The sequence below is a fragment of the Podarcis liolepis genome (assembly GCF_965112155.1).
Source record: "Podarcis liolepis genome assembly, chromosome: 2".
Taxonomy (NCBI): domain Eukaryota; kingdom Metazoa; phylum Chordata; class Lepidosauria; order Squamata; family Lacertidae; genus Podarcis; species Podarcis liolepis.
In genome coordinates this window covers 50,003,615-50,024,282 of record NC_139555.1, presented here as the reverse complement: position 1 = coordinate 50,024,282, position 20,668 = coordinate 50,003,615, and the positions used below count along the sequence as shown (strand labels likewise).

The 20,668-nt window shown below is 41.9% G+C and overlaps 1 protein-coding gene across 4 annotated transcripts in view; it reads right to left on the bottom strand.

The window, feature by feature from the left end:
- Positions 1–25: 25 nt before the first annotated feature.
- The window catches only part of FBXO38 (F-box protein 38), a 36,945-nt gene continuing 16,302 nt past the window's right edge, over positions 26–20,668 (bottom strand). For all 4 annotated transcript variants that reach the window (XM_083481772.1, XM_083481774.1, XM_083481775.1 and 1 more), the window contains 10 exons: positions 19,770–19,889; positions 17,070–17,249; positions 14,956–15,654; positions 8,878–8,978; positions 8,273–8,375; positions 6,123–6,289; positions 5,463–5,608; positions 2,848–2,951; positions 1,690–1,803; positions 26–681 (listed from right to left, as the gene is read on the bottom strand). In XM_083481772.1, the coding sequence (XP_083337898.1) occupies positions 503–681; positions 1,690–1,803; positions 2,848–2,951; positions 5,463–5,608; positions 6,123–6,289; positions 8,273–8,375; positions 8,878–8,978; positions 14,956–15,654; positions 17,070–17,249; positions 19,770–19,889 (1,913 nt within the window). In that variant the 3' untranslated portion in view covers positions 26–502. The remainder of the gene's footprint in view (positions 682–1,689; positions 1,804–2,847; positions 2,952–5,462; positions 5,609–6,122; positions 6,290–8,272; positions 8,376–8,877; positions 8,979–14,955; positions 15,655–17,069; positions 17,250–19,769; positions 19,890–20,668) is intronic.

The following is a 20,668-nucleotide window of genomic DNA, read 5'->3' as shown; positions in this document are numbered from 1 at the left end:
CAGTGAAAAATGCATGCGACTCAAAGACTGTTCAACAGATTTACTCAGAATGGATTCTTAAGGATACTCAAGAGGAAAAAAAGGCACAGATTAAAAGAATCCTGTGACTCCCAAACGTAGCATATGGAAAGTTGCCCATGGCAAACAAAAAATACTGCTATGAATAAAATGAGCTAAAAAAAATTCAAACTTTTCTCCCTTGCCATAATTAGTTGCCTTCATTAAAATGGAACTTTAAATTACATTTCTTAATATAAACATATGAAATAAAGTCAACTTCAAGAAGATTTTTTTTTCTACGTAGAGTCCTCAGTGTATAATGCAACTTCTCATTATACACTTGCTACAAACTCTGTCCCAGTAGGCATTGGGGCAATTGTGAAGCACACAAGTTCCAAGACCTCTCAGTGCACTAAGGTAAGTGGAAGGAATCCACTTGCTTTCTTTGCCGGCGACACCAGTCCAAAGGAAGGAAGGGCTAGAAGGCTGCAGCCTGATCCCGTCAGATGTAATCATCCTCTACAGGCTCCCCATTGACATCACAGTAATGGATGAAAATGGCCACCACCCTCTGGAAGACACCTTTCTTCATTTGACGGTGCTCAGAGATCTCTTCGCCTATGGTTTCCATGCAGATGTCAGCTGATAGCTGTCCTTTCCTTCGGGGAGCATAAATAGTAGCTAAAAATAGAAAGAGAGAAAAAGAAAATACTGTAGAAGCAAAAGGAATTAACCATGGAATTTATACTCGCTTTTTAAAAGGAAGGAGTATTTTCTCAGGCATAAGCATCAAACATTCAAACTGAAGTGTAAGCAATACAAAGAAATGGGGGAGAATATGGCTATTCCATTCAGCCTAATAGTGCACAGGGGTCGCCATCTCTTTGGAGAAAACTGGAAAAAGCATTGTGGACACCAGAGCCTCTTCTGCTGGGTACAACAGAGTGCTTCTTTCAAGCCAGCAGGGCATGTGTGACTGTCCTCTCTTTTCACCCAAGCACATCCTGCGACACTTTTTAACCTGCTTTCTCTCATGGCTGAGTTTCATTGCTTTAGCGTTGTTTGCCATAGAATTGGAGAACAATAGAACTAGAAAGGATCTCAAGGTCGTCTAACCTCGTCAGTCCTCCTTGCATGTTTTCTGCCTAGCTGGAATGTGTCCTTGAGCTCTAATTGACTCTTCCTTGCATGGATGGAGGACAGGGAACAGTATATATAAAACGAGTCTACTGTACAATGATAAGATTTACATTAACTATTCTGTCCACTTTGGCCCCACCCACCACTGGTATGTGGCCCATGGAAGGTTGCCTAGAAATATGGCCCTCCATATGAAAAAGGTTCCCTACCCTTGCCGTATATAACCTTACCTTACTCAGCAGTTAGGAAATATCGTTCTAAATAAAATTGTTGTCACCTGATGCTGACAAATTGCCTTCCATACCTTAGTGCATTCCAGAGTCTGCCCTCAGCCCTAGCAGAATGTAACTGCTGACTTGCTGGAATACAGAGTAAAGCTTCACTCCCAGATCTGAATGAATAAGGAGGAACACAAGGCCTTCTATCAGAAAGCCACTAATTTCAATGAAGCTTTACTGCATGTCAAAGGTGGGCACTGCTTTGGGTATGTTTTGAGCAGATGGGCAACATAAATGTTCTTCATCAGTAAAGATATTTGCATTCACTTACTTTTTTCATCATCCTCAAAGTCATATCTGGCATAGCCATTAGGCTCAGCTGTTCTGAGTGACCTCAACCAAGGGAAATCCGTTATCATAGAGTACGGGGCGCCATCCACAACACCTATGGCAAAGGCAATTGGAAAGAAAGTAAGGACATTTTTATGCTGTTTCGTCAGCTGTAATCCCCTCTGTTCAACCTACAACTGCCTTTAAGGCCAGTCTAGGGAACAAGGTGTGTGCATGTATTTGATCAGTGGTAAGATGTGTGCATTGAGGTGGATAGACTGAGTGCACCCACTGGGCCTGCCACCTCTGTACACACCTGACCATCACACATGAGATGATGTAGAAATTGAGGGGTATAACCTGCTCAAAAGGAATAGATTAAACAGGAAGGGAGGAAGAGGAGCATTATATGTAAAGGATGTGTCCACTTGTGAAGAAATCCATTGGAGCATGGAAGGCAGATTGAGAGTATATGGGATAAACATGGTAGGAGAGAGAACAGTGACCTTACTGCTACAGACACTCAAGGACTTGGATGGTGCCTTCCTAGTGCAGATTACCAAACATTCAAAAAGGAGAGATACAATAGCCAAAAAGGAAAATAAACAGTAGCAATTATAAACTTTAAAACAATTGCTTATCTGGTGTATTTTTTTACTTGTTCATGCAACAAATACAATGCTATCCTACTTTATGGGGTTTTCGTGCTAAAGAGTGCACAGAATTTTTGCTGTTCTGCCAATTTAGGTACCTGATTCACAGCACTGACTGAGCTGATTTTGCATTCTACTTGCAGGTTTGGATAAAGTTACTCAAGCCATCTTATGTATGAGTCTGAGTGACAGGTGCATTGTTACATATCTTTAGGTGCCAGGCAAAAACATTCCTCTTCTTCAAGGCCTTTGGCTAATTTAACAATCTATGGCCTTTTAAGCCGCATCGGGGGATGTCATAGTTTTTGTTCATTATGATGTAATGTATTTTGTGTTTTTATATTGCAAACTGCCCTGTGATTCTTGCACGAAGGGTGGAATAGAAATTTAAAAATAATAAATAAATATAGTCATGGCACAGGAGACTTCAACTACCCTGATATCTGTTAGAACTCAAAGAAGTATTTGCTTGAGAAACAGAATATAAATGTCTCTATAATGCTCACCTTCTAACGTGTACATGTCTCTCCCCCAGGGGTACTTTGTATATTTTTTCAGGTCATCTTCTGTTCGCGTGGCTTCAGGGAAGAACTCATATTTAATAAGTTCTCTAGAGGGGGAAAACAAGAACAACAAATATGAGTAAGCATGGAATTCTATATGAGAAATATGGAATATCTGAAACATGGAATTCTGTCTGAGAAAGAGATGTTATAATCCAGTTTTGTTTTTAACCACTTGGCTGGTCACCTCTGGCAGCCCACTGCATTTCTATGCTGTGTGTGGAGGAGGGTACTTTGCATCCTCCCCACCTGTAAATCTGGGATCTGTTAGGCCCAAGAAACCACTGGATTCTGAGAGCCCTACAGCAGTAATAATCAACCAAGACAGATGACAACAGTGGAAAAGTCTAGGCTCAGTGTAACTTCTTTGGAAGTCTTATTGGCTGTTGAGATCAGAGAGACTTATTTTGTTGATGCACAGTGACTACCCAAATGTTATTTGCTGGTAACAGGGACACTTTGGTAAGAGGCAGAAAAACGTCTGTGATATAGAGAATAACAAATTCTTTACAACCTTGAAGATGGTGGAATGTGCTTACAAAGGCATAAGAAGATGAAGAGACATTGGTGACACTTTACAGCAGAAGAACTGTGGGGCACCCATGAACGACTGAATAATCTACAAGTCCACTTGCTGACTCCGTACCCAAAATGACATAAATGGTGAAAATAGTTGACCCAATCTCTCTATTCAGACTCACTTCCAGAATGCCTTTCATTTCACCCCATTTCATTTATTTGTTTTTATTTCCTAGCTTTATTCCCTGCTTCCTGTCTTGCCTCCTTGTTCCAGTTCACAAAAAGGATCTTTTATTCACCCTCTCCTCCCCTGCACTGCATTATTGGTTATGGACTTTACTCTGCAATACGAAGGAGTTTTTCAACGCTCAGGAAACTTAGAAGGGTTTTGAAAAAACAAACACATCAATCTGAGCTGCAGGGAGTTATAGGCTTAGGATGCCTTTCAAATTGCTTTGACTGATTGCTTTGTCAATGCTATTATTATGCTGGTTCATATTAAGTTCCTATCTCTGATTCTCATACTGCCTGAATGCATGTTTTGTTATTTCTGTCCTGCAGACCTGCAATACTAATTCTCTACTGCTCCTATGTTGAGCATTTTGGATCAATAAACCATTTAATTTGCTTCTGCTACAATCTTGAGCCTCTGGTCCTTCTCGCTGGTTACACTTTACTCACTGGGGTGCAAGCGGGAACACAGATTAATACTGCCCTGTGGAGAAACCAAGCAGGATGCTGGTGGAAGCACTTCATCTCCCTCCGGCCCCAGAAAGTGACGCTCCCTCCTGAATATCCCAGCACAGAAAGCAAGAGAGCTGGTGGTAGCAGAGGACAGAGCGTGCCTTCCTTCTGCTGCCAGTATTCTGTATTTCTTTGCTAGACACTCAGCAGACAAACCTCCTGCAAACCTAGCAAAGAAATACAGTAAGCCAGTGGCAAATGGAAAAGACATTCTGTAACTCCTCTGCTTGGTTCCTACGCTAGATGAGCAGGACACCCCCACCACATGTCCAGCATAGAAACACAGGGAGACAGCGGAGAAGGGACAAAGCAATATGTGCTTTGCCATTAGCATGCTTGGTTTTTATGTGTTGGGTATGCAGTAGGTGAAGCTCTTTTCTGTGTGATGGAGATAGAACCCAAATGGGCTTGTGGAGGAGGGAGGAATCACTCATTTCTAGCCTTCATAGCCTTCAGAATGTTTCCCGTGCCTGCTTTTCACTCATAAGAGAGGCAGACAAAGGAGCGGTGGAGTGTTCTGTACATCCACAAACGCAGGCCCTCCTAAGAGTAAAAAACAGGCTAGTACCTTGGGGGGGGGGTGGAGTAACTTACAAGGCTATGATAATATAATGAGGACAACAGTTATTGGACTTAGACCTGCTCTCATTCCACTGGCTCATAAGGAAGACCCCTTATAGCTATGAGGATTAGACAGAATAAAACTTAACATGAATCACTACATTCACACAAGAAAAATACAATGAATACGCCAATGTTTCAAAACGCCATCAGCTTTTAAACGATTCCCAAAAAGAAATGATGTCTACATCACACTAAGCTGGGGAGGGGAACCTGCAGTTCTTGCTTGAATAAAACTCCCATAAATCTCTGGCTGTTGGTTATGTTGGCTGGGGCTGATGGAAGTTGGAATCCAACAACATCCTTGGGGTGGTGGTGGGAGAGAAGCATAGGACCTTTCTGACTCACAGATATACAGTGGTACCTCGCAAGACAAATGCCTCGCAAGACGAAAAACTCGCTAGACGAAAGGGTTTTGCGTTTTTTGAGTCGCTTCGCAAGACGAATTTCCCTATGGGCTTGCTTCGCAAGACGAAACGTCTTGCGAGTTCTTGCGAGTTTGTTTCCTTTTTCTTAAAGCCGCTAAGCCGTTAATAGCCGCTAAGCCGCTAATAGCCGTGCTTCGCAAGACGAAAAAACCGCAAGACGAAGAGACTCGCGGAACAGATTAATTTCATCTTGCGAGGCACCACTGTATATTTATCCATTACAGTTCTATTCAGAGAGAGACTCACTGATTAATGTTTGCTATTGTGTCCATCCAGCTTCGAATGCGCACTTTGTTACGAACATTTGGAGGGTTACTAAATTCATGAATTACACAGATGTGGTATGGGTAGGGACCACTAAATATCTTCTGTTCTAGAGTCAGTGTGTCAACCTGTGGAAAAAAAAAGGTACAACATGGAATATAACCAAAATAAAAGAACAAAATACAGTCACATAATCTACAAGCTGTGTCCTATCATCACTCCTAGTTTCCTGATAAAATATGCCATACTTCTCTTTTGAGAAAGCTGCAAGCAACAAAACAGCATGATGAAGAGATTCTGTACATGTTTTCCAACGAAGCTCTGCCAACACTTACAAAAAGCAGACTTCTCAGGGCACCTGATTTTCATTTATCCCCAATACTTCTGCACCTTATCCCATTCAGTTCTGAAGTAGTACCTAACCCTCAGGAGCAGCTTTATTGGGGTGCCATTGGAAGCTTATCAGAGTAGTGAGGATTAAGAAAAACTTGATGCAGAATTGTTTTCTGATAATGCAGCACCACTGCATACAACCCACTTAGACATGCAAATTTCTCATTTTAAAAAAAATGGGGGGGGTAGACAAGACTCAGATGTTGAGGAATACAAACAGTTTTGAGTAAATGAAATCCATCTGAATACCTGCTGCATTGGACGAAGGTAAATGATCCGGTTTCTCTCTGGTGGTATCCGCAGTATCTGATCCAGTACCTGATCCATATTTAATTTCTTGCACTGAGCATAGTCAAATCGATTGACAATTGGTGCGTTCTCTACCTTCAAGTGCTTAAGTACGCGGCATCTGGTGGCTACATATTCCAGGACAAGAAAATTGTGAAGACCGTAAGATAATGCATGTAGGTATTTAGGTTTAGGGTATGGGCTATGGCCACAGACAACCTACCACATTACAAAATGTTGGAAAGGCTGTGTTGTCTTATTGCCAATTTGTATGCATTTAGCAACAATAAAATCTTAATTTGCATTTATTTGCTTTCCTAGGGTAAAATTAGGAAATGAAAACTAAAAGCATAAAAAGTGAGAAGTATGACTAACTTTTTAATCTAAGCATGCCTTATGTCTTCACTGCTGTCTTATCTTTTTCACCTCCCTGTTCTATCATTATACAGAAAAATTCTGGTGGCCCAGAAAAAAGGAAAAGAAAGAACACCCTTTAGCCCATTAAGTTGGGAAATGAAGCTGCCAGGAATCTAGAAGCACTGACAACTCCTCCTATCCCAAAATTATAACCCTATCTGGAGTGTGGAAGCTTAACAGCAGTCATTACTTAAGCATTTATTTTCTTTAAAAAAATGACATTCATTAAAAATATCAGAGACAATTACAACAATCATACACAAAGCCATACACTAAAAACCCTAACAAAAAGTAAAAATCAGAAATCAGCTCACTATTGTGGAAAGATGTATTCTTAATTGCCTGCCTAAGCCTGGTGGAATAGAAAGGTTTTCAGCAGGCATTTATAAGTTGGCACAGAAGGCACCTGCTGAATATCTGTTGGCAGAGTATGCCACAATACCAGGCCAATGACGCTACAGGCAGTTTCTTCTTGTTGTCAAATGAGCTTCACCGAATCGGGGAATGATCAACAAGGCTCCTGCAGATGATTTCAGTGACTCAGCTAGGATATAAGGGTTCAGGTGATCCATGAGGTAACTTGGACCAGAGTTGTTCAGGGCTTTGCAAATTACCGTATTTTTCGCCCTATAGGACGCACTTTTTCCCCTCCAAAAATGAAGGGGAAATGTGCCTGCGTCCTATGGGGCGAATGCAGGCTTTCGCTGAAGCCTGGAGAGTGAGAGGGGTCGGTGCGCACCGACCCCTCTCGCTCTCCAGGCTTCAGGAGAGCCCCACCACCAGCCCCACAAGCTTGGGGGACAGCGGGGAGGCGGAACCGACCTGGTTTGAAGGCTGGCGGAGGGCTTCCCCCTCCCCCAGCCCCGCAAGCTCCCAGAGCGATGCCGAAGCTGCATGCAGCTTCAGCATGGCTCTGGGTCCCATTCTGGGGGCTGGGGTCAGGGGAAGCTCGGGCTTCCCCCGCCCCAGCCCCGCGCCTGGGGGGGGGAAATAATTTTTTCCCCCTTTATTTCCCCCCGCCCCAAAATCTAGGTGCATCCTATGGGCCGGTGCGTACTATAGGGTGCAAAATATGGTAATACAAGGACCTTGAACCTGGCTCTGTAGCAGATGGGCAGCAGGTGCAGCTGTTTTAACAACGATGTCATATATTGTTGGCCAGATGCTCCCTTGCTGCATTCAGCACCAGCTGGAGCTTCCAAACCTGGTCCTAGAGCAACCCCACATGGCATGTGTTACACTAACCCGACTTCAAGGTTACCAACACATGGGTTACAGCATGGAGTATAGCTGGTGAAATGGATAGGGTTGTATCCAACTATCTCCTCTTGGTTTGTGAAAGGCTCTTTGCTTCAGGGGAGGGATGTGGTTGCTGCAATTTTCCCTTTCTCCCGTTGCACTACCACCTATGTTATTTGAGAGTTCCCCAACCCACTGGATCAGACTTTTCCCCTCAAGGGAGAGCAGAAGGAAGGAAACAAACAATGAAAATATCTCTCCCCACCTCCTTCCATTCATAGAAGCCTCTGCTAGATCGAAGAGCCTTCTGTGAGCAGAGGGAGACAATGGCTAGAGTCCGTTATGTTCAGAAAATTAAACAAGAAACCCTGTGGTGCATCTGGAGATGTCCCAAATCTGATGAAAATTTATACAAGTTTCCCAGGCATCAACAATTACAATTAAAGTATACATACCGTGAATAAACATCATTTTAGGGCAATCTTTCAGCACCAGATCTGTTATGCCACAATTTGTCAAAGTGATCCCAACAAGGTTTTTTGATTTCAGTGTAAGAACCTGGAGAAATTATTTTCAAAATTAAAGACCACTACATGAACCACACACATACAGACAAACAAAACATTTACCAATGGTAGTGAAATCAGGGCATCTTCTGCAGAGTGTGAGCAACATCATAACATAATGATGTGGAAATATTTGACGGCACTCAAGCAGGATGGTTAAAGGGATCGTCTGACATTCCATTCTACTAGAGGAACTTCTTCCTCCTTGCCTGCTGGTCTTTAGCAGCAAAGATACTCAGACTACAAGCCAGATATGCACTGCACACAAATAACTTACAGTAAATTCTGTTGAAATGAAACCGAAGAATTTGCTTGCTATCCCCTTAAGACAGAATGTGATTTTTCAGTTTGACAGTGCCCTTTTAAAAAAATACAGTCAATTGCGGAGTAGACCTTGAACGAAAACATTTTCTGCGGCATTTAGGGGCATTCATCCATCTAGGCTGTCACCAAGATGGCACAGGTTTCCAGCTTGGGGCTCAAAAAGGCCTTACCTGGATGTGGTCATCCTCAATCACAGGATCGCTGGTGCTTGTGGACTTGTCGGCCGTCCGTTTTCGCTTCACTGAATGCCTGGGCTTTGGTTTGGTCGCTTCTGGGAACAAAAACAAATGAATAAAAGACTGGACATTTCTTATTTGTGAGCAGCTGTAACAGGTATAGCAGAGTCATTGTGAATGGCTTCTTAGATTAATGAGGGTCTTTGAAGTAGCTGACCTGCAGTGCTTAGTAATTATTGTTATTTTCAGTTTACTTTATACTGAATACATTTTGATACACTTGTATATTGCATTGTGTGTGTGTGTGTGTGTGTGTGTGTGTGTGTGTGTGTGTGTGTGTACACACACACACACACACACACACACACACACACACTCCAAATAAACATATGTTTAACTATCTAAGTTTGATAAAGAGGTCCTGGAGAACACAAAGACTTGAACAGTACTTCATGTCATTTGGGCTGAACTAATGAACGCCTTGCCCTCATGTGGATTTTGGAATTGCTCTAGGACTGTAACCTGAAGCATATTTACCAGGAAACAAGCCTTACTGGGCTCAGTGGAACTCACACCAAAGCGAAACATGCTGAGGTTCAGGTGGTGGTAGGACTTACAGCAGCCCAAACAAATAGTGTTAAACCCTTAAGGATGGGTTAAGATCTGCCCCTCTGCGAACAAAGGCTCATTTTAAAGGGTCCCCCAAGTATCCAGAACAATTTCTTGGGGGGGGGGGGCGAGGAATAAGAGCCCTCTGAACAAAGATGCCTCCCACCCTACTGCCAGTGGGAGCATCTTGTTAGATGAATTCCACTTATCAAAACTCTAGCTCCAGCCTCTAGCTTTGAATCATCTACTTATATCAGTCTGGAACTACTCCTACCACTACAGGGAAATACAAAGTCTTAGTAGGCCAGCAGATTACAAAAATAAAATATTTGTCTAAATAGTGGTTCAGATGGAGAAGACTTAGTTCCTCGTGGTATTTTGTTCAGATATTGTTGAAAGGTTATATAAAACCATTAAAACAAAATACAAACAACCAGTGTGGTTGGATGGTGTGAAAGGGGCACAGCTGAGAAGGGAAAGTTCGGTATTAGGACCTATGCACTCTTTCTGTTTAGATTCACGTCCAATGCATATTTACCCTGGGTCTGCACACCTGCAGGGAAGTGACATTTACAAGAGCTCTGCTCACTGAAGCAGACAAGAGAAGGGGACATGCAGTATAAATATCATCTCCCTGCCTGCATACAGCAAGGAGGAGGAAGAAAAAAGGTTTGAGAACTGCAGTGCTTGGAGAAGTCATTGTACTTTTAGCACCCCGGGGGGGGGGGGGAGACGGACTACACTACTTAAAAATAACAACCACAGAAACACAGTTCAGTGAAGAAATAATCATTTAGGATTCCTAATTTCCTTAGAATTACAATAGATCCTTCCTTTGGGTAATAGGGAAGAACATAGGAAATATACTTGGGCACTAATTTTGCTGAGTAACTTTTGATAAGTGTGTCTTCAATAGGAAAACTTGGGCATGGGACACAGCTGATGATATGCTGTGGATCATGTCTCCCTTTTTCTCTTTTATTGTACAACAGGATATTTTAATGCCACCATCATCACAGAGGTGTCGGTGGAGGGGATATATTGGTTGAAAATGTATTGTAACTTTTGAATAAATGTTTATTTATTTTAAAAAGTCTATTTCTGAGTTCGCCTTTGGCTCAGCCTTGTTGAAGTCTGCAGGGCCCCTGCAGGACAAGGTCAATAGGCACCACACTCAGATGGCCAGAAAATGTCAGTAAAAAAAGCACTGTGGTTACAGACACACACCATTCAAAAACAAGTCTTATAATTGGGATATTACATGAAACAAATTCAATAGGTGAAAAAGAAAAAGAGTTGCGCAGAGGAATACAGCCACTTTTATCTTGATTTTATAAGGTTTGAATGATTAGGGTTGTTTTACTTAATATGTGATGGAGAAGAAAAAAACAACATTTTGATGGATTCTGTCCAAAGAGATCTCAAGAAGGCAACTAAATTGTTTTAGTGAATATTTAATCCACTAAAAATCAGCCATCAGCAACCTCAGTTTTTACAGTCTTCATTTGCTAAATATTTCTTCTCCCCCCCCCCAAAAAAAATAATCTTTATTAGTTTTCTGGTTACATACTCCACATACACATAATGTGTTGCATTTTACATTTATACTTACTCCTAAGCACTGACTTCCCTCCTTCCGGTTTTTTTATATCACATATAATTTTATCGCATTATTTTCATCCATTTTGTATTTTGTTATTCATTTTCCGTATTTGTCCACAGTATATCCATAAACAAATAACTCCTCCTGTTTATACAATTCTTGTTGTCTGTTTGTATTCATTTACAACTACTGTTAGTTATATTAATCTCCTTATACATTGTGCTTCTTATTATTTTCATTATCCATCACTTTTCTTAATCTTTCCCGTTATGAGGTTTATTTCCAATTCTACTGGTTTCACTATTTCATCTTATCTTTCCTATATACGGCATAATTTTTCCCATTCTTTTTGAAATGTTTCCTTGCCCTGTTGTCTAATTTACCCTGTTATATGCTGGGAATATGCAGAAATAGCCATTTGCTAAATATTTCAATAAATGTTAAGTTAGAAGAAGTGCAGAATAATATCAAAGCATGAATTTCCTTTGCATTTCTTTTTTAAAAAATAAAAACCCACCTAAATATGTGAAACATCCTGCATTTACAGCTGGAATAATTATACGGCACCCTCCAGATGTTGGGGGGCTCTCACCCCCCCATCAAACACAATCATCAAAGCTAATGGGAGCTGGAGCCCAACAAAATTTGGAGGGCACAATGTTGGCTCTCTCAGAATTACAGACAACATGTAAGAAGTTATTTTGATTAGGAAAACCTCTAGCTTAGGTTGCAATAAAATTAATAGACCTTAATCATTAAATGACAATCATTAAATAGTCACTAAAGCAAGTGAGGTTTAGTGACTATTGTTTTTCAGTTTTAATAACCAAGATTTTTCTTTAGGTTACATCTCCCTTTTCCTCCCACCATATAAAACAGCAGTGATCCTTTCAACGCTCTGAGAAAAGGAGCAAATCTCAATATTTCAGGTATCGATGCTGAACGAAATAAATTATTTTAACTACTATAATTCAAAGTACTTAAAGCAAAGAATATGAAACTGATAATTTCTGAAGTGTGTGTGTGTGTGTGTGTGTGTGTGTGTGTGTGTGTGTGTGTTCTTGGTATAAGCTTTCGTGTGCAAATTCTTCCCACTCCCCCAAAGTAATTTTACTCTTGGAAAACAAACCAAAGACCTGCAAAAGCAAGAGGTGCCTCACCAAATAAGCACTTGAATTTTGGAGGGTAAAATGAAGGGAAGCCTTAGACTATGGAGGCAGGATGAACATGAGTACACATGTGCTTACGCTGTTACTTTTAAACAAAACATGCAGTAGGATTGCCATATTACATGTTGTCAACAACAACAACAACAACAACAGGAAACTCCACCTATCAATCATTCAAAGTGGGTAGACAAAATGCATTACAGGATAATTAATTCACATTAGGAAACGTGCACTATCGCTTAAAGGTACACATATGTAGTTGCATGTTGGTATGGTAGAATGTGCCCCAAAGGTCAACAGAATGTTAACTTGGGGTGAATGTAGGCCTATCGCTGCAGTGAGCAGAAGCAGAAATGCAACATGATCTTCCCAACTGCTTTGCACACACATGAACATCAATATGACCAGGGTCAACAAGTTACAATTTGAGGCCACCCTAAGGGGCAGGATCTTGCTCCCAAACTTCAGCTGCATCTCTGAAAGGTAGCATGAGATCTGGCACAAACCAGAGATGGTGATGGGTAGTGGAAGTGTGTTAGCTTTCCCTGCCTTTTTGCCTGCTGGGTCATGACAACGTACCTTCCGCCATTCCTCTTCTGCTCAGAGCTTTATGGAGCAACAAAAGCTTGTTTCGGCCTCTATCATGTAGCTGGAACCTCAGGGCAGCTGTAAGAGACAAGCTTTCTCTATGCCCTTCCAGCTCAGTCTCTGCCTGCTGGGTGGCTGAAGCTCCACCTCCTCAGCAGGCACAGAGAAAAAGCAACCATGCCTATGTCACAGCGGGAGTTTTCCTCTGAGCCCATCTGATTGATAGCATCACTCGACTGGTGTCTTGCGAAACAGTCTGATCTTCTGAGTGAGAGAGTCTGACCTTAGTTGATGATCTCCCAAACCGGAATGAATCACCTTGAATTGGAAGGTTGTATTTCCTGAGAATGCTCAGGGGACTGAATCTATCCCAGCACCTACTTCTGTCCTATTATCATAGTACCATCGAGAGTGTCTTAACCTATAGTATATTATCGTGGTATGGGAGCAGTTCTGAAACGGATAAAAAAGCTTTACAGAGAACAATTAAAATTGCCCAGAATGTTATTGGGCTCCGACTACCAACCCTGGATGAGATCTTCACGTCTCGCATCCTGAAGAAGTCACATAATATTCTGAGAGATCCCACCCACCCTGCTCACAACTTCTTTGAACTATTGCCTTCGGGCAGAAGATATAGGACAATGAAAACACGAACCACACGCCTTCTGAATAGTTTCTATCCAAGAGCTTTGATTGCACTAAATAATGATCTCAGGGCCAGTTGCAAGGTTTAGCAAGCAGGGAGTAGGAAGGAATGAGATAGGTTTTAGGTTATGTTATGCCTTTAATAGGTCATGTTATATTCTGGATTATGTTATGTCTTATAGATTATGTCTGAATAGGATGAGAGTGTCGGAGATACGTGCAAATGTATATGTGAACCCGGTCTTTGGGTGGGTGTTTGATTTTCGTTGTTGTATATACTGTGTATATACGGACAATGACAATAAATTTATCTTATCTTATCTTATCTTATCTTATCTTATCTTATCTTATCTTATCTTATCTTATCATTATCTGGTCTTGCTATGTTTAAGGGAAACTGCTCTGAGAACAAGTATGCAGCAAGAAAAATGTCTCTTCTGATAGGAACGACTGAAAATGAATGATTTCCTGGAATCTAACAGGTTGTTGACAAGCACACATTTAGGAGCGAGTCTGAACCAGTCCTGCCTTTAATCAGGTTAAGGAATAGAGATCCTTTTGATTTAATTTTGCCTGGAGTTATAGTACCTTGTGATTATAGGATAAATGGAATAGAGAGAGAAGTATTTTTTTTTATAAAACTGTTCTAGAATATATGACTTTTGCACTGCTCTCATTGAATATGTTCCTAAATTTCTTGCAATTATTTTAACCATGTTTTATGTAAATATATATTTTTGTAATGGGAGCTGGGTAACAAGTCTGCTGAACCTACCATTTATGTGCCAAACAAAGCCTCAGCAGAAGGTTGCTCCCTCTCATGGGTGAAATACCAGTTAAGCCCCGGTTCCTGGAAATAACTCCTAACTGGGAGGTATTCGTAAAAACTTCCTGGAAGCGGCTATAAATGTGGCACCTGCACCGTTCTAATGCAGTTCTGAGCCAGAAGTTTCTTTTTGTTCTCTGCTTACACTCAGCAACGCTCCCAGTCTCCAGCTCAAGAACTGGAAGGAAGACTTGGACTTGTTCTGCATCCCAGAACCTGGATGGCCCATCACCTAAGATGGTTGAACCCAGCATAGAACTGCTCTATGCTTTGAAAAAACATATACCAGAAACAATATGATTTAGGTGTGGTGAGAAGTTTCAAAGGCTTATGTGATCACAGAATCCAGTCAATATTCACCAAGTAGCTATCAGTAAGCTTATGCTTTCATTTTGAAAGCAGGCTTCAAATCAGATTATAAGTATTTGTATTTCAAGGAATCCTCCCCCCACAAAAAAAAACTCTCTCAAAGAGCGAGTGCTCAATAATCAACACCCAAAACAAACCAACACAAGAACAGAGAGAAAATTGCATTTCTGCTCTGACATTACGACAATGTGGCTGGTCCTCGCCCTTCTTTGACAATAATGCACTGCTTTGATGCAAAACTTGGATAAATGAAACCATACCTGACTGAGACACCAGAGGCACATGGGAAAGTCTGCTTCTGGCTCTTGTGAGAGGCCTGCGAGGGTAATCTTCATTATATTCCATTTCGTATCTCCCTTGCTGTGAAGGAGGGCTCCGTTCCTCATTAGCAGTCCCACAGACTCTCTCATTAGTCCTCCCATTGCTGGCCTCCCCTGAAGAGCCACAGTTTGGTAATGTTCTTAGGGAGAATTCCGCCCCTCTCACATTTGGCCCATTCATACCACAAGCTCCACTGGTAGATGGGCATTCGCCACCCGAGACGCCATTAGTCCTCCTTTGCTGGTTCTGGGGCATATAGCAGGAACACCTGGAGCACAATGGCTTCTCCTCACTGTCCCTCTCACTGGAGCTTTCACTCTTGCAGAGACACTTCCCAGAGTCCTCTGTTGCTGCGGAGGGGGCGTCGCTGCAGCTATCAGCCGTTTTCATACCATCTGGGCTTGGAGACGCTGCAGTGTCCGAGGCCCCCGGAGGCTCAGTGCCGCCACCACAACCAGGGTAACAATCCTTGCTTTTGTTCCTTTCCGCTGTCACGTCACTGGCCGCTTTCATATCCGCTTTAATTTGCTCACTGGTGACCTGACAGCCTTTCTCGCAGCTGCTCTCCTCAGAAAGAAACAGTTTGACCCGGCTGGCATTGCACCTCTTCCGCAGCGGAGCTTTGCCTTTACCACTCACTGCAGCAACAACAACAGGGACAAAAGGGAAGAGAGCTACGAAGTGATAAAAAGTCATGGAAATGCACCCCGTTAGTTATCCACACACCCTAGACAACCTGGTGAGACACCTACTGCGACTGTTGCAACGTTATTCCAAGCGGGATAAGATACTGTGCAGATATGTTGAGCTACATCACTTACTAGAGGTTCACGCCTTGAATCTGTTTGTTTAAACGTATTGGGAGGAATTCAGCGTAGCACTAAGCAGACTGCTCTGTCAGCACAAGCATTTCTACTTGTCTGATGGAATGATCTGCCCTCTTCTCCCCCTGCCTATGGTTCTGGGGGTTCCTTCCCTGCCCAGGGCTAACTGGAGGCAGGGTGGGAGGAATGGGGAAGTCCTTGTGCACACTTCCACCGGTGGCGCTACTTAGTTGAATCTGACCCACTGTACTGCACACAGTCAAGCTGCTCAACAGGCTCAAATTAGTTGTTGCAGCTAATTTCTTCTTACGGTAGCTACCTAGTTAACAAGAAACATTTACAGCCCTGCCATTTATTTATGAGAATCTTAGTTTTCAAATAATTTCCTTTCTTCCTGGACTTTGTTCAAAAGATATGTTGATAGCGCCCCCACCCACCCCTGATGCACTTACCCCTCAAGTTTACACTGGCATACTTTTTGACCAGAAGGTACGGCTTGTGGAACAGTAAAATGTCTACAGTATCCTGGCCTCCTGCCTCATATTTTGCTGATGTGCCTTGTCCCCACTTTAGGTTGCAGGGAGGCTGTGCAAGAAAGACACAAGCCATGAAGAAATAAAGGTAACTGGGATCAAATCCCTCAGGAATCTGCTAGAGAAATACATTACAGATGCTTAGCCTGTCGAATCTTAGCAAAGCATGTGGAAGTTTTCATCCAAAGCCTTTGAAGTCGTTCAGTCAATTCTGAATGAGCCTACATGCAAAAAGGATTGCAATTCACTTTAGAATTCAATTCCTCATTATGTATGAACTTGGGGGACTGCGGTATAGTCCAACCACAGAACACAAACCAGAATCAAACTGTTGTACAATTTGGAAATACAAATTGAACTGCAACCCAATTGATGGAAACCACCCAATAACTGTGATCAAAGGGACTATGAATACCAAGTAGCCTATTTCAGTTACAACAGAGCTACTTCACACAAGTGGTTTTGGTGGCAACTACACCACCACTGTCATGTAAGAAGGCATCACCCTTGCAGCTGATCTGCAGAAATATGGAAAGAACAACAGAAATGGACATGAGGGAAATCTATCTATCTTTCTAAAGTTGGACCACAACCACTGTGAACCACATTCCACAGAAAACTTGTTTCTGCATTTTGTGCTTTGTAACACAACAAGGAATATTTTTACAACATTTATGAAGAAGCAAAAATTCTCACCTGAGGGCTCCCGGATTTCCACTGAATCTCTGACTCTCTCCTCTCCATCTGAGTAATTTTGTGCAATGCTATTTGTAATACAGGATCTTGAGGTGGCTGTAGTCTCATCCTCATCTTCACTGTCTGAGTCGTGGACAGTAATAGGTGCTAGCTTTACATTTGGCTGAAGGCCACTGGGCCCTGGAAAAGAAGAGAAAGTTCAGCAACAAACTAGCATGCTTTCCAGAGATCAGGGTGCTTTAATTCACCTGACTGAGCAACTTACTCCTTCGAAACATGCATACAAAGTAGTTGGTTTTTACATGGTTAGTTGGCATACCTAAGGACCTTCTGCACTCATACACCTGGCTAGGTCACTCTTCACAGTTCCCCTCAAACACCAACAACGCACAACACAGTAGAAAAGAACGAACAAAACACAACATGTACTGCACTGTGTTTGGATCTGGAGTTATTCTTAGTGTTATGCTGTGATCTTCTCCTCTTACTTTATTAGCCCCTTCCCCACCAATTTGATCAGCCCACCTCACAATCCACCAATCTACACTGCAATTAGAAAGCACAATGTGCTTTATAAATTGCAGGCACTGTACTGAGATTAGGGATGAAATCCAACAGTGCACCCGCCAGCCAAATTGACACAATTGACAAAAAAAATCCCTGCTCCCTGCAATCCTTCTACACTCCCCCTCTAAATCTGCTCCAGAAAGTTAGAAGACCCTCAGGAGCAGATGAATATTTGTATGTGTGGGCGGCAGAAGGGCTATTCAGTGTTGGCTATTGCCCTACGTGCTTATTGTTTCTTGCACAAACATGGAAAAAGCAAAGAAAAATTAAAGCCACAAGGTATCTCACAGCAGCAAATATGTTTACAATTAGAGGTGGGCTTCAAGACTTCTCTAAGGGTGAAAAACAATCACCTCTCCTTGGTTAAGGCGCCACATGTATACAGGCATCTCTGTACAGCATAGGGCCCTCAAGAAGCGGGGGGGGGGGGGGGCATTTTGTAGATCAAAGGAAGAAACTGAGGAGAAATTATATGTAACAAAATGAAGCAAAGGAGAAGGATCTGGACACAGCCAGAATCAAAACTGAAACAATTTGAAGCACGCACACAACTGTGTGCTCAAATGCTGAATTTTATCTAGCTGTACAAACATCAGGATGACGGCAAGAGCTCAGTTTTAGAATTTCTTATTCCCTAAACTGGAAATAGATCTGGGGAATATTGACAGTGTGGTGATATATGAAGAGGTAGCTCTGAAGCTGGTGATACTAATTTCCGCACTGTTGATATTGGGCAGCAAAATGGAACCATCTCCAACTTCATGAGAAAAAGCAGGTTAGCGAATTAAAGTAAGGATGAATTTGTAAGAGAATGGCAAACAAATGAGGTACCTAATCTCATTTATATCCCCTTAGCATTTACCGAACAGAGAAGCACTGGGTGGAAGTAAGCCCATGGCCTACTGTGGGATCAAACTGATATTTTCCTACCTAGCAAATATATAGCTGCATATGATTAGAATGCACACTGCAAATGGAACTTTTTTAAAAACAAGAAATTAACCACACAACATCCTAGAGACTTTCTAGTCTCTAGACTAGTCTCTAAAGCAGAGGCAGCATGGAAGCATACAAACTGTTTCACAACTATTCTTGGTTTGACTTTAACACATCTGTGAAGAGCTCCAAATCAGACTGGAGCACGGGAAGCACTGCTTAACACTGTATTCACAGGATATTACCGTGATCAAAACCCTGCCCCCTCCTGGCTACTCTTCCCCCTGCAGGGGAAACCATACTAGGTCATCATCAGTTTGGCCCTGAAGGAAAAACAGCTACTGACATGGTGGAGGTGCAATTCTGATTCAGTAAACAGCCTAGATGGAAGAGAATGAGCCGCTCCCCCCGCCCCAGTTAAATGCATGAGTTGAAAACAGAAACTGTTTGGAGACATGCCACAAGTCTCCCACATCAAGTCGACTTTGATCCTGTGTACAAAGATATCTAATGTGCTGTAAAACAAGTGATTGAGAACAAGCTGCTTGGGTGATTAGTACAATTTGCTAATACCAATTCAGCTTCTCCTATTGGGGGCTCCACTCTCTATGACGCTATTAAAAGGTTGCAAAGAGAGGAACACTGGCCATGAGACCACATGCAATCAAGGCAACTCAAGATACAGCATATGATCATCTTTAACACCTCACAAGTTATTAATTACACAAAAGTATAACTGTTAGGTAATACATGCAAGAACCCCAGTCACCTGCATTGCAAACTTAACAATCAACAGAGGATGTCTTGGCAGTCAGAGTACAGCTAGTTGGAGCTTGCAAATCCATAGTTCAAATCTTGCCTTGATTATTTGACCTTAGGTAAATCACTATTGGCCCATATATCTGCGATATGGAGGTAATAATAGTGGCTTACCTAGCGGAAGTGTGCTCAATATTTCTGAGATGATGTGTACAAAACTCTTTTTGCATCTGAGAAATGACTATAAACGCTAAATACTGTGGTAAATTTTAGGCTATAGAATTATTCAAGTTCACTGACTTTACAGTTCTTAAATAGTTTGCATTATTAATTCTAGAATAAATGATATTGATATCTCTAAGCAACAAACAAACATACATTTTTTTGTAGTAAGTCAATGAAGCCTGCAAATGGATGGGAGAGATCCTGACAAGTTACCTGCTTGTTCTTCATCAACTTCCATGGGAAGAAGTGCCTGATTAGTTGCAGAGGCTTCACTGCGGCTCTCTGCCATAGCCACTCCATCTTCCTGTGCTACCTCCTCCATTTCATTCAGTGCTGCAAAGAGAGATAAGAATGACTGAGATAAGGAGGATGGAGACACCACTCTTTATTAAGGAGGCAGAAGCTAGTCACACATAATTGCATGACAATCTTAGGAAGGCTCCAAAGCACTGCGACTATGGAGGAGCATCTGTCTTTGCCCGGGAAACTTAACAAGGCAAATCTCCACTAATCTGAAAGGCATTTAGATCCATTTCTATATTGTAGCTTTCGATGAGGACTCTGGCCTTTACAGAAATCATTCTCAGAGAGAAAATGGGGGCCTTCATGCCAAAAGAAGAAAGTGAATTTAAACTGATGAATGAAAACTGAAACTACTAATTTAACTGTATAATGTTTATGGTGGTTGTTATGCCAGGAGCATTAAGTCACTTTAGAGCTGTTAAATAGGAAGAAAATACCATTAACTGGTATTAAGTCCTCCTGCTGTGGCAACATTATATATTGACGAGAAATGATAAAAGTGTTATTAATGCCAAATCAAAATGAATAGCTTTACAGCATTTTATGGCAATGGAAGTGTTAGGCGTTGCTCAGACGCTTAGGAAATATAATTGTGAACATTGATAGCTTGAATATCAATTGGAGATGTTAATGTGTGCTTTATTGGTCAATAAAGCAATAATAGTCCGCAGCGCCTGGAGACAGTCAGGTCAGGTATCCACAGCAGTGACCAGGGGGGAAATGACTGCTGGGAGCAGTGCAGAAAGAAGAAACGCCATAGTACACTTGCATCAGCACAAGCAGATGCCTTCACCTGAAAGAAAACATGA